General features: G+C 44.0%; 1 protein-coding gene across 1 annotated transcript; it reads left to right on the plus strand.

Moving 5' to 3' along the window:
* On the plus strand, positions 1-16,234 carry SDHAF2 (succinate dehydrogenase complex assembly factor 2). Its single transcript, XM_084773791.1, has 4 exons — positions 1-171; positions 4,156-4,373; positions 4,453-4,562; positions 15,331-16,234. Exons 1-4 carry the CDS (start codon positions 136-138, stop codon positions 15,459-15,461), a joined length of 495 nt encoding a protein of 164 aa, XP_084629917.1. The 5' UTR covers positions 1-135; the 3' UTR covers positions 15,462-16,234.
* Positions 16,235-19,472: the final 3,238 nt, after the last annotated feature.

Genomic DNA, 19,472 nt, shown 5'->3' on the forward strand with positions numbered 1-19,472 from the left:
CGCACCGCTACTTCCGCCATACGCCGGGACGCGTTTTCCGGCTTGGGGTCCACCTCCACTGGTGAAATGGTCAGATCAACAGCGGAGAGTTTCCGGAAGTGACCCGGTTGTCAGTTTCCTTTGCTGTAGGGAGAAATGGCAGTGGTCACCTTGATCCCGACGCTGGCGCGGGTGAGAGAGCCGAAGTTTTAGGGTTTCGGGGCGGGCTGCAGCTAGGACTGTTTTGTCCTCTGTGTCGTGGAGATTGGAGGGACAATTCAACTACCCTACAGTCCAGGGAAAGGTCCCCTCAAGGCGAGGCGCATACTGGCGCTGAGCATGCAGGTTATTTTCCGTTCTTTGCTGAGCCCACAGTGTGCTCGAGTGAGAATACTTGGTAATATGTGGTTAAATGTCCAGTTATGCAAGACTCAACTCGGATCTCACCTATGTCGCCAGGCACAATTACCAAGCCTTTTCCGAAAGCCGGCTAGCTTCCTATTCTTAAAATCTTCAGTCCCCCCGCCCCCCCCCCCCCCGCCTCCGTTTTAAATGGGTACTAATTTGTTGCTAAGGCTGGCCTCAAACTCTCAGTTCTCCTGTCTGATCTTCCCAAGTACTGTACTGGGATTTTAGGCTTGAACCAACACAATTTGCTGCTGCTGCTGCTGCTTTTTCTTTTCTTAGCGTAGGTATTTTCCTCTATAAACTTTCATCCTGGTACTGTTTTGGTTCCATCTCCACTATTTTGTATGGTGGACTTCAATTTGCCTTGATTAAAAAAAAGTTTTCATTACTTTGACGTTTCGGTTGTTCAAATGTGTCGTTTTAAATGCCTGCATATTCGTGAATTTTCTGGTTTTCTTATGCGATTAGTTTCCAGTTTTATTCCAGTGTTGTTGAAAGATAGTTGGTATGTTTATCTTAAATTTGTCAAGCCTGGTTTTGTGATATAACTTATGACCTGGGCGTGTTCATTTGTGCATTTGAGAGGTATGTATGATGTCTTGTGTTGACTGTTTATGTATCTCATTTAGATGTACTTAGCTTATAGTGTTGTTCTGGTTGTCTAGTATTGATCCCCCGTCTCTTTGTCCTATTCCTTATTGAAAAGGAGGCATTACAATCTGTTTGTTGCTTTTCCCCCTCTTCAGTTCGGTCGTGTCTCTTTCATATATTTGAGTGCTCTATGGTTAAATCCACATATATTTATGATTGTTACACTTTGGTGTTAACTCTCCTTAATACTATATAATGTTCTTTATGTCATATGACAATTTTGTTGTTTGTGCTAAGCCCACACCCCAGAGCTTTCCCATGCTAGGCAATCTCATTTTCTTTTATCTCTTTTTTTAGATTAAAAAATTTGTACATGTGTTTACATGCCTTTGTGAGTTTATGTATACTGTGTGTGTAGGTGCCCATGAAGGCTAGAATAGAGTGTTAGATTTTCTGGAATTGGAGTTACAGTTGGTGATTAGCCACCTGATAATGGGCGTTGGGACCTGAACCTCAGTCCTCTCTGTAAAGGCAGTAAGTGCTCTTAACTGCTGAGCTATCTCTTCAGCCCTAGTAATCTAATTTTCTTCTGAATATCTTCTACAGGAATTTTCTTTGTAGTATGATGGGGTTCACATAGAATATTTTCTAAGTCTATTTTAAATTGATAACTTTAACTGCATATAAAAACTGCTCTTTTACTCCTTGTATGTGGGATATTGGTGCAAGAGTATACTTTTGTTGAAGACTTATTTTTAAGTTTGTGTGTGTATATGTGTGTGTGTGTGTGTGTGAGAGAGAGAGAGAGAGAGAGAGAGAGAGAGAGAGTGTGTATGTGTGTGTGTGTGTGTGAGAGAGAGAGAGAGAGAGAGAGAGAGAGAGTGTGTGTGTGTGTGTGTGTGTGTGTACCAGTACCCACTGAAGCTGAAGAGGGTGATGGATCCCCTGGAGCTGAAGTTACAGGTGGGGAGGTAGTGGCCTTGTATAGCTGGCTAGTTTTAGAGACTTCCTGAAAGCTTTGAGTTGTTTACATCCTAAGCTTAAGGAGCATCCCTGTAGGATGGAATATATTACCTTCCTTTAGCATTTTGTGTATTAGCTGGATATGGTAGCATAAGGCAGAGGCAGGAGGGTCTCTTGAGTTTGACACCAGCCTGATGTAGACGTCAAGTTCCAGGCCAGCAATGGCTACATAACAAAGGAGGAGGAGGAAGAGGGGACATCGTCATCATCCTGTGTTTTAATGACCTTCTTTCCAAAATGGAACATTTTATCTTGGCTGGTGTTGCAAGTTGTTCGAAACAGAAACCAACCATTCCCTCAGGCAGTGTCAGCCCCCATGCTCTAGAACATTAGCCATACACGCCACGCTTCCCTGAGCTGTGGGGAAGTGGCTCCCAAACAACGCTAGATTTTGTCTTGCTATGTCTGCTACAGTCATCTGCACCAGAGGTAAGCAGCTCACCTTTCTTGGTCTCCATGGTCTCTAACATCTGGAATGGGCTGTATCCTGTTGCTCTAAGACAAGAGACAAAAACCAGCCCCACAGACAGTCCCCAGTGAAGTTGCAGCATTAGATGACTACCCTAGCTCTGCATCCCCAGGGAAAAGCTGGAAGTTGTGGGGGTTTTGTTGCTGTTGTTGTTGTTGGTTTTGTTTTCATTCTACTAAGGCAGGTTGGCGACCATGGCAAGTGAATGCTGCTGATGCAGATCATCACCTTTACCTGCTACAGCTACAGAAAAGTTCCCTTTCCTGTAGCACTTAGGCTCAGCCAAAGCAGATGCCGTTGGTTGACTTTTTCTAGGAGTTTTTCCTCCCGGGTGGAAGCTGGGTGCTGGGATATTATTCTCCACATCACCTTGTGCTTCGGGGGGGGGGCGGTGTTGGGGAAGACAGGACTGTGGTGTGTGCACAACCTTTCCTATTAGCTCCAGTGCAGCTGGTTTTGTACTCACCAGGGGAGCAGGAACCTGTTTTCCAGACTTCTCACAAAGTGAATGGGTCTGTGAATTGTAAAGTCAGTATCTCCATTTGCTTGTGCTTTCTAAATTGCTCACTGTGTTGCTAAAGTTACAGGTACTTATACTCCTCCCTCATACTTTCTTTGTTCTAAGCTTAACTATAAAGCTAATTCTAATCCTAATGTCTTAATGCAGTTGAACAATATGACTGTTGTATTTCTCAGATGCTGTGCTTCTTGGGAGGGTTTAGTGGCAAGGAGCATGTGGGGCTTCTTATTCTGCCCTCTTGCTGACATTACCACTTTATCATTGTATGTTTTTTATTTTATTTTATTATTTGTTCGTTTGTTTGTTTTTGAGACAGAGTTACTCTGTGTACCTTGGCTGTCCTGAACTCGCTTTGTAGACCAGGCTGGCCTCCTCTGCCTCCCGAGTGCTGAGATTAAAGACATGCGCCACCACACTCGGCCATTGTATATTTTTTAAAAATTGTGTATTTGTGTGATATATGCATGTGTGTATGTGAGAGGGAGAGGGCGATGTTTGCCTATTCTTATGTGTGGAGGCCAAAAGTCAATGTCAGGTATCTTCTAGTTTCACTTATTTCTTGAGATAAGGTCTCTCAGTTTTGGCTAGACTCCCAGGCCAACAAGCGTCTGGGATCCGTCTGTGCTGGGGTTACAGGTACACGATGTCATTCCCAGCTGTGCTTAGCTTGATCCTGGGGATCTGAACTCAGGTCCTCATGCTTGCACAGCAAGCACTTTATCTACTGAGTCATCACCCAGTCCTTCTCATTATATCTTAGAGTTTACAATCTTAGATTTGGAGTCTTTAGGAGATCTAGGTAGCTTCAGGGTTTAACAGGTGAGTGATTAGAATACAACTATGGTGTACAGTTTTAAAGGATTGCAGGAGATAGTGTTTCTGCTGATATAATTTCTGAAAAGACTGGTTAACACATATGTGAAAAACTGTGTCTTTTGTCTAGAGTGAGGTGTTGCCCAATTTATGAACATGTGTCTGTGGATCTATTTGGATGACTATTTATCCTCTCTAAGCTTTAGATTCATTGGTTTCCTTGATCATAAGGGGGCCAGAATCAGCAGAAGGACTAAGTGAGAGCTAATACATTTAGCACCTTATGTGTTGAATAAATAACAGTGATAATAATTGTTGTCTTATAAAGATGTTTATGGTTTGTTTATTTCAGGTACTGTCAAAGCACATCCTGCTGCCTCCTTTGCTTAGTGTGACATCATCCAGACGCTTCTACAGAGGTGACAGCCCAACAGATTCTCAAAAAGACATGATTGAAATCCCTTTGCCTCCATGGCAGGAGAGAACTGATGAGTCCATAGAAACCAAAAGAGCTCGCTTACTCTATGAGAGCAGAAAGAGAGGGATGCTGGAGAACTGCATCCTCCTTAGGTAGTGGGGAGAGGGCTCTGGGTATCACTTCTCTTTGACATGGCAATCTTGTCAACCTCATTTTCCCCCTCATTTTTAGCCTCTTTGCTAAAGAATATCTGCATAACATGACAGAGAAGCAGCTGAACCTCTACGACCGCCTGATTAATGAGCCTAGCAATGACTGGGATATCTACTACTGGGCCACAGGTATTCACACGATAAGCTGCATCTTGTGATAATAGGATAGCAAGTCTGTTTGAGTCTAAAGTAGTATCTTAGCAAGTGTTTTCTTCCTTTTTTGTTTTTTGTTTTGGATTTTTTGAGATAAGGTCTTTCTATGTAGCACTGGCTATCCTGGAACTCTATGTAGACCAAGCTAGCCTGGAACTCATAAAAGTTTGTCTGTCTCTGCCTTCAAGTGCTGCAATTAAAGACATGAGCCACTACGTCAGGCCCCCTTTCATCCTTTAGATACCAAACTCAAATGCTGTTCAGATTTTTCCAGAATGTGCAAAATTTGTTTAATCAGTTGTCTCTCTCTTTTTTTAAAGTCTTAAGTTTGTTTGCTTGTTTTTTTTTTTATTTATTTAGTGTGCCTGCACAGGTGAGCATCCATGTGCATGTGTATTGAGGTCCGAGGACAACCTGGAGGAGTGGAGGGGTGGTAGTAGAAAGGAAATACAGCGGAAAAGCATGTGAAGCTCGCAGAATCAAAGGGAAGGCTGAAGAATAGCTTGGCAATGCCATGAAATGAGCTGGGCTGCTTTCTGCAGGACAAGCCAGTTAAGTTGAGATACAAGGGATCAAAGTAAAGAAGGCAGTATTTTGGGTTGTTTTGTCTTTTGAGACAGGAGCTCACTGTGTAGCCCAGGCTGGCTAGGAACTTGCTATGTAGACCAGGCTGGCCTTAAACTCACAGAGATCTGCCTGCTTCTACCCCTTGAGTGCTGGGATTAGTGGCCAGGCACTTGCTTTATTCTGAGAAGCGACCCAATTGTGGGGCCCAGGCTGGCATTGAACTCATCGCAGCCTCCTTAGGGTTGGGTGTATAGAGAGTTTGTTGGCCACCATCCTTAGCTAGGATAATAACTTTTTATTCTAAAAGTCAGCTTAATGAAAAGATGGAGGGCTCTTGTCCAAAGTCTACCTTGATCCTGGGGGCCAGTGAGGGAATCTTAAAGAGAAAGTCTAAGGAAGTAGGAACAAAGTCGGCAAATAAACCAAGCATTTTCTGATTGCAGACCTTAGGCATTATGAAAATTAGTTTTCTCAGTATAATGCTTTCCAAACATTTTCTGTGATTTAAACAGTTTCGTGTTATGTGTAATGGCCATCTTAAGCTGTGTATAAACAGACTGCCTGCTCATAACTGCCTGTAACTCCAGCTCCAGGGGACCCAAGCCTCTGGCCTTTTATGTATGTGCAATCATGTACACACACACACACACACACACACACACACACACACACGCAATTAAAGTAAGTCTTTTCTTAAAATATAAGAGTCTGGATGCTTATTTGAGTATTTGAAAACCCAGCAAACCTTAAATATTTCCTCTCTGACCCTATGTAGAATAAGTTTGATGCTGGCTTAGCATAAGGTATTTGAGATTGACCTTTGATGCTTGTGTCAACAGCTTGTTCTTTTGTATTGTTGAATAATATTCCAGTGTGTAGACTATACTACAGTTGATCCATTGACCAGTAAAGGGATTTTAGAATTTTCAAGTTGCAGGCAGTTATGACCAAAGCCATTATAAATATTGTGTACTAATTTTTGAACATAGATTTCAGGTTTTCTTGGATAAATACCCAGAAAATCACTGGGTTATGAGTATGTTTACCTTTAACCATATGGGCCATATGGTCTCTTATAACTCTGTAACTGCATCTGTAGCATGCAATCAACAATTTGTAGGAGGTCTACAAATGAGTGTGCCTGTGTTTTAATAGATGTTACTCGTGGACACTGGATTTGAACTTCATATATTTTACAACCATGAAGTAACTACTATTCTGTGGAGGAATGCCTTGAGTGGATGTAGCAGTTGTCAGTAAAGCACTGTTTAGCCAATCAGCTGGGTAGAAGGACAGGAAGTAGAAGGCGTGGCTTCCAGGAGAGGAGGAGGAGCCAGGAGTTGACAGAGGGAGTTGATGAAGAGAAGCTGCCCAAGGAGGATCAGATTGGCAATTACTTAGGATATAGTAGGTTATGAGGATTAGAGTAGTTTATTTTAGTTTACTAGGACATTCGTAACAGTTTAGATTCTGCCCAGCATAGTGCTTGCAGCTTTAAAATACACTTCAGGGGGCCGGGCGTGGTGGCGCACGCCTTTAATCCCAGCACTCGGGAGGCAGAGGCAGGCGGATCGCTGTGAGTTCGAGGCCAGCCTGGTCTACATAGTGAGTCCAGGACAGCCAGGGCTACACAGAGAGACTCTGTCTCGAAAAACCAAAAAATAAATAAATAAATAAAAAATAAAATAAAATACACTTCAGTCTCATTGTATCAGTTATTGGCTTCTTAGGCCATACAGAAAAAAATATCTGCAACAGAACTCATGTTCTGCCCATGAGTTATTCAGAAGTCTAAGTTTCAAGTGTTTGGAAATTGCCAGAATTTGTTGAAGTTTGCTTGCAGGCCTGAATTATAAGTACCTTGGTAAATATCCATGTGCATGTGAATGTGTGTCTTCTGTTCTTGTGGGCAGAGCATTCTATAAGTCACAGCTAGGACAAGGTGGATGATAGTGGTGTATTCCTCATGGTTTTTGTTTTCTGAGAGCCTGTTCTATCAGTTACCAAGTGAGGAACATTGGAATCTGCTGTAATCGTGGTATGTCTGCCATCTCCTTCTCTTCCCTCGGCCTTTGCTTCATATTTTTAAGGCTTGGGTGTTTGGTGCAAAAGTGTCTGAGATTGTTGTATCTTGCCAGATTACTTCCTTTGTCATTGTGTTGCTCTGTCTTCATTGCTAATAATGATACTTGCTTTGAGGTGTCTGTTAATACAGACATTTCATTCTTTCAATCTGATGGGCTCTGCTTTTCTTTCTTTTTCTTTGTTTTCCTTCTTTTTTCTTTTGGTTTCTCTGTGTAATAGCCCTTGCTATTCTGGACCCACTTTGTAGACCGGGCTGGCCTTGAACTCACAGAGATCCACCTGCCTCTGCCTCCCAAGTGCTGGGATTAAAGGTGTGTACCACTATGCCCAGCAGTCTCTGCTTTTCACTGGTGTGTTTAGATCTTTTGTATTAGCCAATTTCTCAATGTGTTTGAATTAAACTCTATCATTTTTGTTTGTTCTTTGTTTCTCCCATCTGGTCTTTGTCTCTTTCTCTTTTTTATTTGTATGTATGTATGTGTGTGTGTGTGGGGCGGTTATTACCACTCTTGGTTTATTTATGTCCTTATAGGTTTTTGTTTTTGTTTTTTCTTTTTTGGCTTTTTGAGACGGGGTTTCTCTGTGTAACAGCCTGGCTCTCCTGGATGTGCTTTGTAGACCAGGCTGGCCTCGAACTCACAGCGATCCACCTGCCTCTGCCACCACACTCACCTTCCATATAGGTTTTTAATGATTGCTCCTGGGCTCACAGTATATAACTTTAATTACATGATTGTAAGACATGTATAATGTAAGGCCTTTACAATAGAGTGCCAACCCTCACCCTGCCCTGTGCTGCCATCAATTATTGTGCTGCTGCCATTCTTTTTACTTTGACCTTTATTCTAAGCCTGGAACACATTTATCATGTTTTACTGTGTGCAGTAAAAGAAAATAATTCAAAATATATGTTCTACTCTCATTATTTTGGCTATTTCTGGAGGTGGTTGTTTCTTTATATAAATCTCTATTCCTATCTGAAATTTTTGTGTGTTTTGTTTTGTTTTTTCGAGACAGGGTTTCTCTGTGTAGCCTTGGCTGTCCTGGACTCGCTTTGTAGACCAGGCTGGCCTCAAACTCACAGCGATCTGCCTGCCTCTGCCTCCCAAGTGCTGGGATTACAGGCTGAACTTTCTTTACTATTACTTGTAGTACAAATTGCCTGCTTTGAATTATCTGCCTTGGGTATGAAACTGAAGGCAGGTTTGTTTGTTTGTTTGTTTTTCAGCACTTTATGAAGGTGTACTTCTTTTGCCAGGCTGTCCGCATGCATCTCCAGTTCTAGGGGTTCTGGCACCCACTTCTGGCCTCCATGGGCATCAGGCACACATGTGGTATACATACACACAGGCAAAACATTTACACACATAAAATAAATAAATCCAAAATGGAAAAGACATATTAAAACTTTAAGAGATGAGATCTTAATGTGCTGCCCAGACTGCCCCCAATATCCTAAGCCTCCCTCAAGCCTCATGCCTCAGCCTCCAGAGTAGCTAGAATTACAGACACATGGCACCACGCCCTGTTTAGGAAAGGTTTGATTGGCTCACAGTTTTGGGGAGTGCAGTGTCTGGGTGATGGGCTCCAGTGCTGGTAGAACTAAGGTATGTAAGTGAGGAGCGCATGGTGCAGCAAGTGTGATAAGCCGTGTTCACTTCATGGCCAAGGAAGCATGTGTCAGTTACAGTGGGGAGTAGGGAAGAGAGGGACCGGATCTTGTTATTTCCTTTTAGAAGGTATCACCAGTGACTAGAAGACTTTCTAGGTCCCCAGAGTTTTCACTACCTCCTAATAGTACCAAGCTAGGGACACATTGGGGGACATAGTCCTTAGAGGAATGTTCCCATCCTAACGAGAGCAGTATGTCAAGGTGTTTATTTTGGTCTGTTAAGTCTGGATTCTTATGTCTTTGATTATTGTTGGAAGAGTCTTGAGTCCCCTTCGTTCTCCCTTTTCCTTTTGCAGTTCTCATTGCACTTTGAATAACTTGTGTTCACGGTTCTTGGCATCTCTTCTCTGTGCTTCTTTCTTCTCTTTGAATCAGTTTTATCAGTTGGGTCCTTTGTATTTGGCAGCATCTCTTGACATATCACTGATTCTTGCTTTAATTGTATCAGACATCACAGTGAGCCTCTTGAAGTCATCGCACATTGCTGCTGCTGTGGTTTTATTTTTAGATTTCTATATGACATTTAGACTTTCTACCTCCCTGCTGGAATTCCTCATCTATTCTTACGTTTTTGCCTGCTTTTTCTACTGGAGCTTTTAATATTAGTCACAATTAGTACTGGGAGTCCTGACATAAGTTATTCTGAGTCTGTTTATTTTTTGCTTTCTTGTAGTTTCCCTCCTGGGTTTATTTTTCATCATGTATATGTATGTGTGTCTATGTCAAATGTGGTTGCAAGTGTCAGTGAAGGCCAAAGGCATTGGATCCCCTGGAGCAGGAGAACGAGTGATTGTAAGCTACCTGGCCCGGGTGCTAGAGTCAAACTTGGGTCCCCTGTAATAGTGCATGCTCTTAAACTGCTGAGCCATCTCTTTAGCTCCTGCATTACATTTTTTGTTTGTTTGCTTTTTAAAAACTGGAGCTGGGCGTGGTGGCGCACGCCTTTAATCCCAGCACTCGGGAGGCAGAGGTAGGTGGATCGCTGTGAGTTCGAGGCCAGCCTGGTCTACAAAGTGAGTCCAGGATGGCCAAGGCTACACAGAGAGACCCTGTCTCGAAAAACCAAAAAAAAAAAACCAACAACAACAAAAAAACTGTGTGTGTGTGTGTGTGTGTGTGTGTACGGAGAGAGAGAGAGAGAGAGAGAGAGAGAGAGAGAGAGAGAGAGAGAGAGACACAAGGAGAGAGAGGGGAGGGAGAGAGACAGAGAGAGAGGGAGAGAGAATGTATGTGCTGCAGTGTGCATGTGGAGGTCTGAGTGTGACGTTTGTTCTCTTTACCTTTAGATAGGTTTTGGGATGGAATTCAAACACAGCAAACAGCTTTGCTTAGTTTGCTAGGTGTTTCTAGGAGTTCTCTGTCTTGAGCACTGGGATTACATATGTGTGCTTCCATACCTGGCTTTATGTGAGTTCTGGACATTCTAATGCAGGCCCTCATGCTTGAATGTCAAGTGTTTTACCCACTGGCCACTTCCTGAGCCTTTGTTAGCTTTTTGAGATGAGATTTCATTGTGTATCCTAGGCTGGCTTCAGTCAGTCTCTCTCTCTCTCTCTCTCTCTCTCTCTCTCTCTCTCTCTGTCTCTCTCTCTCTCTCTCTCTCTTTGAGACAGGGTTTCACTGTGTAGCCCTGACTGTCCTGAAATTTACAGAGATCTGCCCACTTCTGCCTCCAGAGTGGAGATTAAAGGCAAGCTCCACTTCACCTGGCTTTGGTTTTAAATTCTTGATCCTTTCGCCTCAATTTTGCCAGTGCTGGGATTATAGGTATGTGCTGACACACCCATGTCTAACCAAATGTTAGATACCATAGGTTAGATTGGAGACCAAGATGTGTGTGTCTTGAGCTGTGCAGCATCTAGCCTGTTAGTTTAGGAAATCAAGTTAGTGAACTTATTAGTTAAGTGTAGTCTAATTACAAGTTTGCTTTGGTTATGTTCAGGACCTCAACAGCCCCATGTAATGGTGTGCTTGGGCAAGAGTAAGTTTCCAAAGAGTATTCTCAGTATTTCTCTTCCACTCCCAGCCTTCAGCCTTCCTGTATTTCTGGGCCTTAGCAGAAGTCTTTCTGCCTGCTCTGTCCTTCCTCAGTGCTAGATTCTTGTGCCTTCCACTTGGCCTTGCTGGTTGAGAGGTGGCAAGGATAGCCTTCTTGCTTGTCCTTGTCCAGCCTTGGTCTCAGACAACTCCTATGGTGTGGCTCTCAGAGCTAGAGGTGGGATTGCTCAGTGATCCTGTCCCACCCTAAAACCTACATGTTTTTCTTTTCTTTTTCCCTTTGATTCCTTTTGCAGCCCATATCAGAGAAACAGGATGGATTTAACTGCTCTCAGTCACAGACTTACCTTTGTTTTTTCTGAGACAAGGTCTCACTTTTGCCTCATGGTCTTTGACCACATGAACTGTACTCCTCCTGGGCTCCTGCTCTGAGCCCAGACTCCATCAGGGCACATCCAGTGGAGGCTTGTGAGGAAGAGCTTGTGGGTGGGTGGGTGGGTGCTCCACTTGGGAGTGTGGGCCCAGAACTTTATACTCTTAGCTTTGGACAGTTGCTTAAGATGTAGCTGACTTTTTTTTAAGTTGTAAAAAATTTTAGTTAGTTAGTTAGTTAGTTTGTTTGTTTGAGACAGGGTCTCACTATGTAGCCTTGGATAGCCGGAACTCACTGGAACAGACAGGCCTTGAACTTGATCTGCCTGCCTCTGCCTCCTAAGTGCTGGGACTAAAGGTGTGCACCACCAAGCCTGGCTTGTGAATTCTTGTCTTTTTGCATTACACTTGCTGAGCAAATGTGACAGTTGTTCTTATTTGATGAGCTTCTATTCCTTATTCCTTATACTTTGCTGTACTGGGACTTCAGTCCAGACAATATCAAGAAAAGTTGTGTTTGGTTTTTTTTTTTTTTTTTTAGGATTTATTTATTTATTATGTATACAGTGTTCAGCCTCCACACACACACATGTACTCCAGAAGAGGGCACCAGATCTCATTATAGATGGTTGTGAGTGACCATGTGGTTGCTGGGAATTGAATTCAGGACCTTGGGAAGAGCAGCCAGTGCTCTTAATCTCTGAGTCATCTCTCCGAAAAGTTGTATTTGTTGTCAGGCTTTTTTTTTCTGTTAAAGGGCTGTAATATCCTTTCCAATTCTCTCTCTATACTCTAAAGGGGAGCCTATAACTCCTGGATTTTAATTTGACTGTCACTCAAAACCCAGACCAGGCCAGGCTGTTCCTCCCATGTGGCTTAACAGGTAAACATGCTCGCCCCACAAGCTGGAGGACCTGGGTTGTATCCCTAAAACTCAAGTAAAAAGTTCTTATAGTGGAATATGCTCTTCATTGCTTGTTTTTGTTCTGCTGCTTGTTTGTTTGTTGAAAAGGGGTTTCGTTATGCAGCTCTAGCTGGCCTGGTGTTCACTATGTAGACCAGGCTGGCCATAAACTCACAGAGGTCTACTTGGTTCCGTGCTAGAATTACAGGCTCACACCACCAGCCCAAGTAATACATATTTGTACAGCAAGTCCTCTGGAAGCTGGTAGGCCAGCCAGCCCGGAACAGCCAGCACAGAAGCAAGATGGGAAGAGAGAACCAGCCTCCACAGCCACACTAAGCATGCATGTACCTGCATACACACAGAAACACAAGCTTTAAAAGTAAAATAGCAGCTGGGGAGATGGCGCCATGATAAAAGCACTTGCTCTTCTTGCAGAAAACCCAGGTGTGGTTTCAAATACTCACGTGGTTGCTCACAAACAGATGTAATTCCAATTCTGGACATCTGATGCTTTCTTTTGGCCTTTGCTGGCACTAGTCATGCACGTGGTACACATATCTATCTGTAGGCGAAACAATTATACTAAAAATTAAATAAGAAAAATAATTTAAATCTCCAAATCTAAAATAACAGCAGAATACCTAGAGCAGTCCCTGGTGCCAGGCTCTGGGCTGCAGAGTCTGTCCTGATTCTAGTATTTTGTTTGGCCTTCTGGAGCCTGCCGCCCGAGCTCTGCTGCTAGGAGGTAGCATTTGATTTGCTCTTCTGGAGCCTGCCGCCCGAGCTCTGCTGCTAGTAGGCTTTGCTCTTAACCGGCTTTTAAATGACCGGTGGAAAGGTGACAGATGCCACTGCACTCCTGCCTCTAGACAGAATTGACGTTCTTGGTTTTTGTCTTGCTGCCCTGTTGCTTGTCCACTAACATCTCATTCTGCAGGTTTATGTTCATTCTATGAGCCTCTAATTTCTTCCCAAAAATTCTCCTTTGCTTAAGTTTATAATAGTTAATTTCTGTCTCTTACAACCAAGGATCTCTAACTGATAAAGGGAAGAAGCAGGAAGTTTTAGGAAGTTTAAAGCTTAGAATGGGAGGGCTAAAATGGAGCTTAGTGGCAGAACACTTGTATAGCATGCATGAGGCCCCTGCATCGCCTGGGTTAAGTCTCTAATACCACAAAATACAAAAGAATACAAGAGGAAACACAGTCCTGTAGTCTCCTTTTATTTGTAGGCAATGTATTCTAAAATCCTCAGTAGATTCCTAAAACTGGATGATACCAAACCCTATGTATCCCATGCTTTTCCCCATATACCCTGCAGTGTTACTTGGTACACTGTATGCCCATATCTGTGCCCCTGTGCCTTCTTTGCATCACTACTCTTGTGCTTTGGGTCTGTTACTGAATTAAAAAAATATGGTTATATAACCATATATGTATGGTGCACGCCTTTAATCCCAGCACTCAGGAGGCAGAGGCAGGAAGATCTCTGAGTTCCAGGACAGCCAGAGCTACACAAAGAAACCTTGTTTCAAAGATAAACAAACCAAAACCCAAAATTTTTTACTTAAACATAAGCCTGCAATACTTATATATTTACTATGTTTCCAAAATAGAGGTGTCTTAGTGACTGGTGCATATACAGTGTGACTACCTGGGACAAAGGCTGGTGACTAATGCATGGGCAGCATATACAATGTGACTACATGGGCAGCATATACAATGTGACTACATGGGCAGCATATACAATGTGACTAATGCATGGGCAGCATATACAATGTGACTACATGGGCAGCATATACAATGTGACTACATGGGCAGCATATACAATGTGACTACATGGGCAGCATATACAATGTGACTAATGCATGGGCAGCATATACAATGTGACTAATGCATGGGCAGCATATACAATGTGACTACATGGGCAGCATATACAATGTGACTACATGGGCAGCATATACAGTGTGGCTGCCTGGGACAAAGGCTGGTGACTAATGCATGGGCAGCATATACAGTGTGGATACATGGGACAAAGGCTGGTTCATATGCAAGGTGGACAGAGCAGGGTGGGTTAAGATTTTATGAGCCTATTAAGAAGAATAGCATGTTTAAAACTCACAAATTAATTCTGGAATTTTGTGTTTTGCCAAACTGTAGAGGACCCAAGGCAAATCCACAGATAAGGGAGAAACTACTCAGTGTACCCAGAAGACCACTGAGGTGAAGTACAAAGCAAAGCAGTACAGCCAAGGTTGCACAAGCCAAGGGTCATCAGATTTGTTCCTTCAGGACCAGATAGTTAATATTTCAATCATGGGGCCATATGAGCTCTGCCATTGTATTACAAAGTAGCCTGAATCATAATACAAGCAAATGAGAGCAGCTGTACTAACAAAACCATTTACAAGTATAGGCCAACACAGTTTGCTCACCCTCGTGTAGCCTAGAGTATTTGGAGGAAGAACAGAGATGGCCCGTGGTCTATTTATCCATCTGTGCTTCTTGGCCCTTGCCAGTTTCAGCTTGCTTTTTGTTGTTTGCTTTTAGATTTTAAAAAAAAATTTACTTTTTCTTTAAAAACTTATTTTTATATTGCGTGTGCGTGCATGCGTGCTCAGATGATAACTTGTGGGAGTTAGTACTTTCTTTCTACCATGTGGGGATCCAGGGGTTAAACTCAGGTTGTCTGGCTTGGTGGCAAGTGTCTATCCATTGAGCCTTTAAGCTGGCCCTTAAGATTTACTTTTTATCTTTATTGATATATGCGTGTAGGCCAGAAGAAGGCATGGGATCTCCTGGAACTGGAGTTACAGGTTATTGTAAGCAGCCTGATGTGGATGCTAGGAAAAGCTCTCTGGTCCCTTTTAAGAGCAGCAAGCTCTCATAACAGCTGAGCTATCTCTCCATTGTTTGTTTGTTTATTTGTGTGTTTGTTTGAGATAGGGTTTTACTGTTGCCCAGGCTAACTTGGGACTCACTCTGTGGCCCAGGCTGGTCTTGAACTTGTAGTAATCATCCTGCCTTAGCCTCATAATTGCTGGGACTCTACAGCTAGGAGCACCATATATGCAGCTTCGTATTGCCATCTTCCCTGTGAGCACTGACTATGGCACAATTCTCTCTGCCCACCCTCTGTTGCAGAAGCAAAACCAGCCCCAGAAATATTTGAAAATGAAGTCATGGAACTGCTGAGAGAGTTCGCCAAAAACAAAAACAAGGAGCAGCGACTGCGTGCCCCAGATCTGGAATACCTCTTTGAAAAACCTCGTTAAGCTGTGTTCCACTGCCTGCCATAGTGGTCAGTACATGGACAGAACTGCTTCTAGTACTGACCTTGGCTTCCTGCTCCTTAGGCTCTTGAATCTCACCCAGGACAGACATGAAATGTGCAAGATGACTCATTCTAACCTGTGCTTGTCTGTACTGCACACGTCAGACCCCTTACAAGGCTGCTATGTGCTGTGGGGCAGGTCTGCCACAAGAGGGCACTGTAGGGGAAGCGATTCAGCTGCCTCAGCCCCAACAGGACAACACGTAGCTGCTATATGAAAAGCCACCCACCTCATCATCCTCTACCCATTGGTTCTAGGCTTTGTTAAGATAAAACTGCCCCCCTTCCAACCTGATACAGTTCTTTCTGCCAAAGAGAGCTGGGCCAAGCCCCTGAACTGAGCCTATCAAAGGCACAGTGAGCTGAATCCCACACCCAGCAGGAATGGTGTGGACACGCTGCTTAAGTCAACATCCTCATTAGATTTTCTTCACAACGTGAACTGAAAGATAATTGAATATTGAAGGAGATCAAGTCTGTAACTCCAGTCCCAGAGGATCTGACGCCCTCACACGGACATATATGCAGGCAAAACACCAATGCACATAAAAATAAGTAAATCCCTTTAATTTCAGCTCTCTGGGAGTCAGAGGCAGGTGGATTGCTGTGAGTTCAAGGCCAGCCTGGTTGATAAACCAAGTCCAGGACAGCCAGGACTACACAGAGAAACCCTGTTTTTAAAAAAACAAAAACAAAAAAACAAACCAAAATAAATATCATAAAGAGAAAAAAAACTGGCATGTATATTATTGTTTGATCTATATTCAACGCCCACAACTTTCTGCTAGACAACACAGCTTCATTGCCAACATTTAGTAATAGCCTTCACTTCTGGATATTGCACTGGAAAATTGAAGGCAAGCAAGTAAATGGCAGTTCTGAGGCATGATCTGTGTGTTGCTCTGTGGTGGGTAGGAGGTCATCAGCTACTTCCCAAATGAAGCCATCCCTCCACCCTGGCCACACAGAGCAGCCCTGGTAAGGGAGGACGTGTACATGGTGGTTCTGAGTTCAAGCCTTCGCTCCATTGTTTAGCTGCTGGATAAACTCACTGGCCTAAGCTTTGGTTTCCTACTAAGGGTGATAGTCATTTCAGTCTCAAGATTACTAGGAGCTATGATTTTTAACACTTGCATGGCACCCGGCACACAGGATACCATGGGAAGACAGGAGCCTTTGCTCCTTTGTCCTCACCCTGAGGCTTAGAGCCTGTCTTCTAACAGATTACTTATTATCGATTGCATGCATACATGCAGGGCAGTCTCACCTGAAAGTCAGGAGGCTGAGCCTATTAATGGAACCACGGTGTGCCTGACCAAAATGGAAACGAAGGGAAAAAATCTCCCCCAGTGACATGTCCTTTGATGGAAAGGTCTAGCACTTAAGGGATGGGAATGAGACCTAGGGAGTAGAGGCAGGAGCTTATGGAGATGCTGGCCCTTTGTTTGGGCTTCTGATGCCCTGTGGGGGGAGTGCTAAACAGACAGGGTTTATATATAGAAACATCTGGACTGTAAGGAGTGCACAGGAATTGCGTAGCACCTTCCCCATTTATCCTGGGCATGTTATACAACGAGCCCCAGAAGCCAAGTATGCAGTGTGGGCTCCCCCCTACCTTGGCTCTGATCCCTTCTTACCCTCATTTCTTCTTTCACATAGTGTTCAGCTGCTGTCACTTGCACCTGGGAATGGCATGCTTCTAAAGGAGTTGTTTTCCTTCCAGGCTGCTGGCTTGTGTCATCTTTGAAAGTGAAGGCTCTTGCTAACTTAAACTGCTCAGCGTCAAGCCCAAGGGTGCTATGTAAACAGTTTTCCCTTTTATTAGACATTAAGTAAAACTAGGCCGGCCACAGTGCATTTTCAAAAAAAATTAATAAACATATTGCCCAGGCCAGCAGCTCCCCAGGACCCACGAGAAGCAGCAACTAGACTCACTGTTCTCAGTTTGATGTGTTGCTGCCCACTGACCTCATTCAGAGCTTGCGCCAGGCGATGAGCATCTAACCTACCTTACTGGGTCTGAAGTGCCTGTAAATCCCCTTGCACAGGCTTCTCTGGACACCATCAAACCAGGTCAAGGCTGCTTCCTTCCCATCAGTTCACTTGTTTTACATCATACCCAGGCCTCCCATGACAGGCTAGTGTCTCTTGAGGCTGCCATTGGAGAGGCACCTCCTACTGGCTTAAAGCACCAGCTGGAGGTCATCTGGCTGGTTTCTTGAGCTCCAGCCAAGGTGGCAATGGCACAACCTGGCTTATATTTTTGAGCACCTATGGGTAAGGAGTGTCCTGAGATAGTTGAGAGATTCACATTTATCCTTCAGGTCATTTGCCGCTTTGAGGCTAGGCAAGGAGAGGAGAGCTTTGTAGTAAGTCCAAAGCCAGGTGTGGTGGCACCCACCTGTAAGCCTAGCATTCAGGAGATTGAGATAGATAGCTATGAGTTCAAGGTTAGCCCAGGCTACCTACTTAATACCAGCCCAGCCAGGGTTGTGGAGTAAAATGAGGTAACACTGGATGTCAACCTCCAGCCTTCACATGTGTGCACACAAACACATGTGCATGTACATCAGCACTGGTGAGCACACCCATGCATACACAAAAGTTGGCCATGCAACCTTCTATGGTAAACAGGTCAGTGAGACTAGGAAGCTGCAAGCACCCCTTGTTAGTACAGCCCCTCATTTGTAGGATACCGAAACTCTTGCCCTGCAACTAGCCACTCGATGAGACTGTTCAGATGCCAGCCAAAGCACCTGGTGATACCTGAGTTCCCCGGCAAGCTCTCTGTGTAAGCATCTTCCCCCACCTAGGACAGCAGCGTGGGTGGGATGAGTAGCTTTAGGCAGAGGCGCACACACTGCTTTTGAGAAACATTTGACCATGGCTAGTGGTACGGACCTGTCTTTGTCTCTGCTCAATAGTCCGAGAGAAGAGAAGTGCTGGAGCCTGGAGGTCATGGGCCAGCCTGGGCAACACACCGAGATCCTGTTTCCAAAGAGGAATTTTTAAAAAGCAGTCTGTTGGAAGAAATGTAGCTATCTAAGCTGTGAAAGACAGTATCATTCTTGAAAAGTGGAGATGTGCCGAGAAGAATTCTGACCCACAATGAGAAGAAGCATTAAAGCCTGGTCCCAGGTCACACCTGAGTTTAGAGCTTCCTGCTCAAGAAGAGAGCATTGTTTGTAAAATGTGAGCTAGGCATACCATGTTATGTAACTAGCCAGCACAGTAGCACGTGATTCTTTGTTTTTGTTGCTTTCCACCCCCCTCATGTATGCCCTGATCCTCCCAAATGTTGAGACTATATAAGCGTGTGTGTTATGAAGCCAGTGAGCCTTAGAACCAGGGGTCAGCCTCTGGAAACCACACAGTAGGACAGGACTGACTCCTCCACATTTGGCCTCTGACCCCCATATCCGAGCTATACACAAAATACAAGTATGTGCTACTTACCCAGCTTGTTAGTGCTTAATAAGAATATTTGCCTGTTATGGGGGCTGGAGGGATGGCTCAGGACCTACTGTTCTCGCAGAGGACCAGAGTTTGGTTGCCAGCACCCATGTTAGGCAGATCACAACTTCCTATAACTCAGCTCCAGATGGATCCAACCTCTCTGGCCTCCATGTGCACATATCCCACACAGACCCATAATTAAATGTGATACAAAAAACAAGGCAGATGGCTCAAAGGTTAAAAGCAATTGCTATTCTTGCAGAAGACCTAAGTTCGGTTTCCAGTACTCATCAGGCAGCTCATAACCACGTGTAACTCCAGCTCCAGGGCATCTGACTTCCTCTTCCGATTTCAGAGCGCACCTGCACAAGTGCACACGAGCACACACACAAACATGTTAAAAAATTTTTTTTTAGAGAAGAGGGGTCGAGGGGGGAAGGAGACAGGGAGAGAGAAGGGAGGGAGAGGAGAGGAAAGAGAGAGAGAGAGAGAGAGA

This window comes from Acomys minous (assembly GCF_964271855.1).
Source record: "Acomys minous genome assembly, chromosome: 2".
Taxonomy (NCBI): domain Eukaryota; kingdom Metazoa; phylum Chordata; class Mammalia; order Rodentia; family Muridae; genus Acomys; species Acomys minous.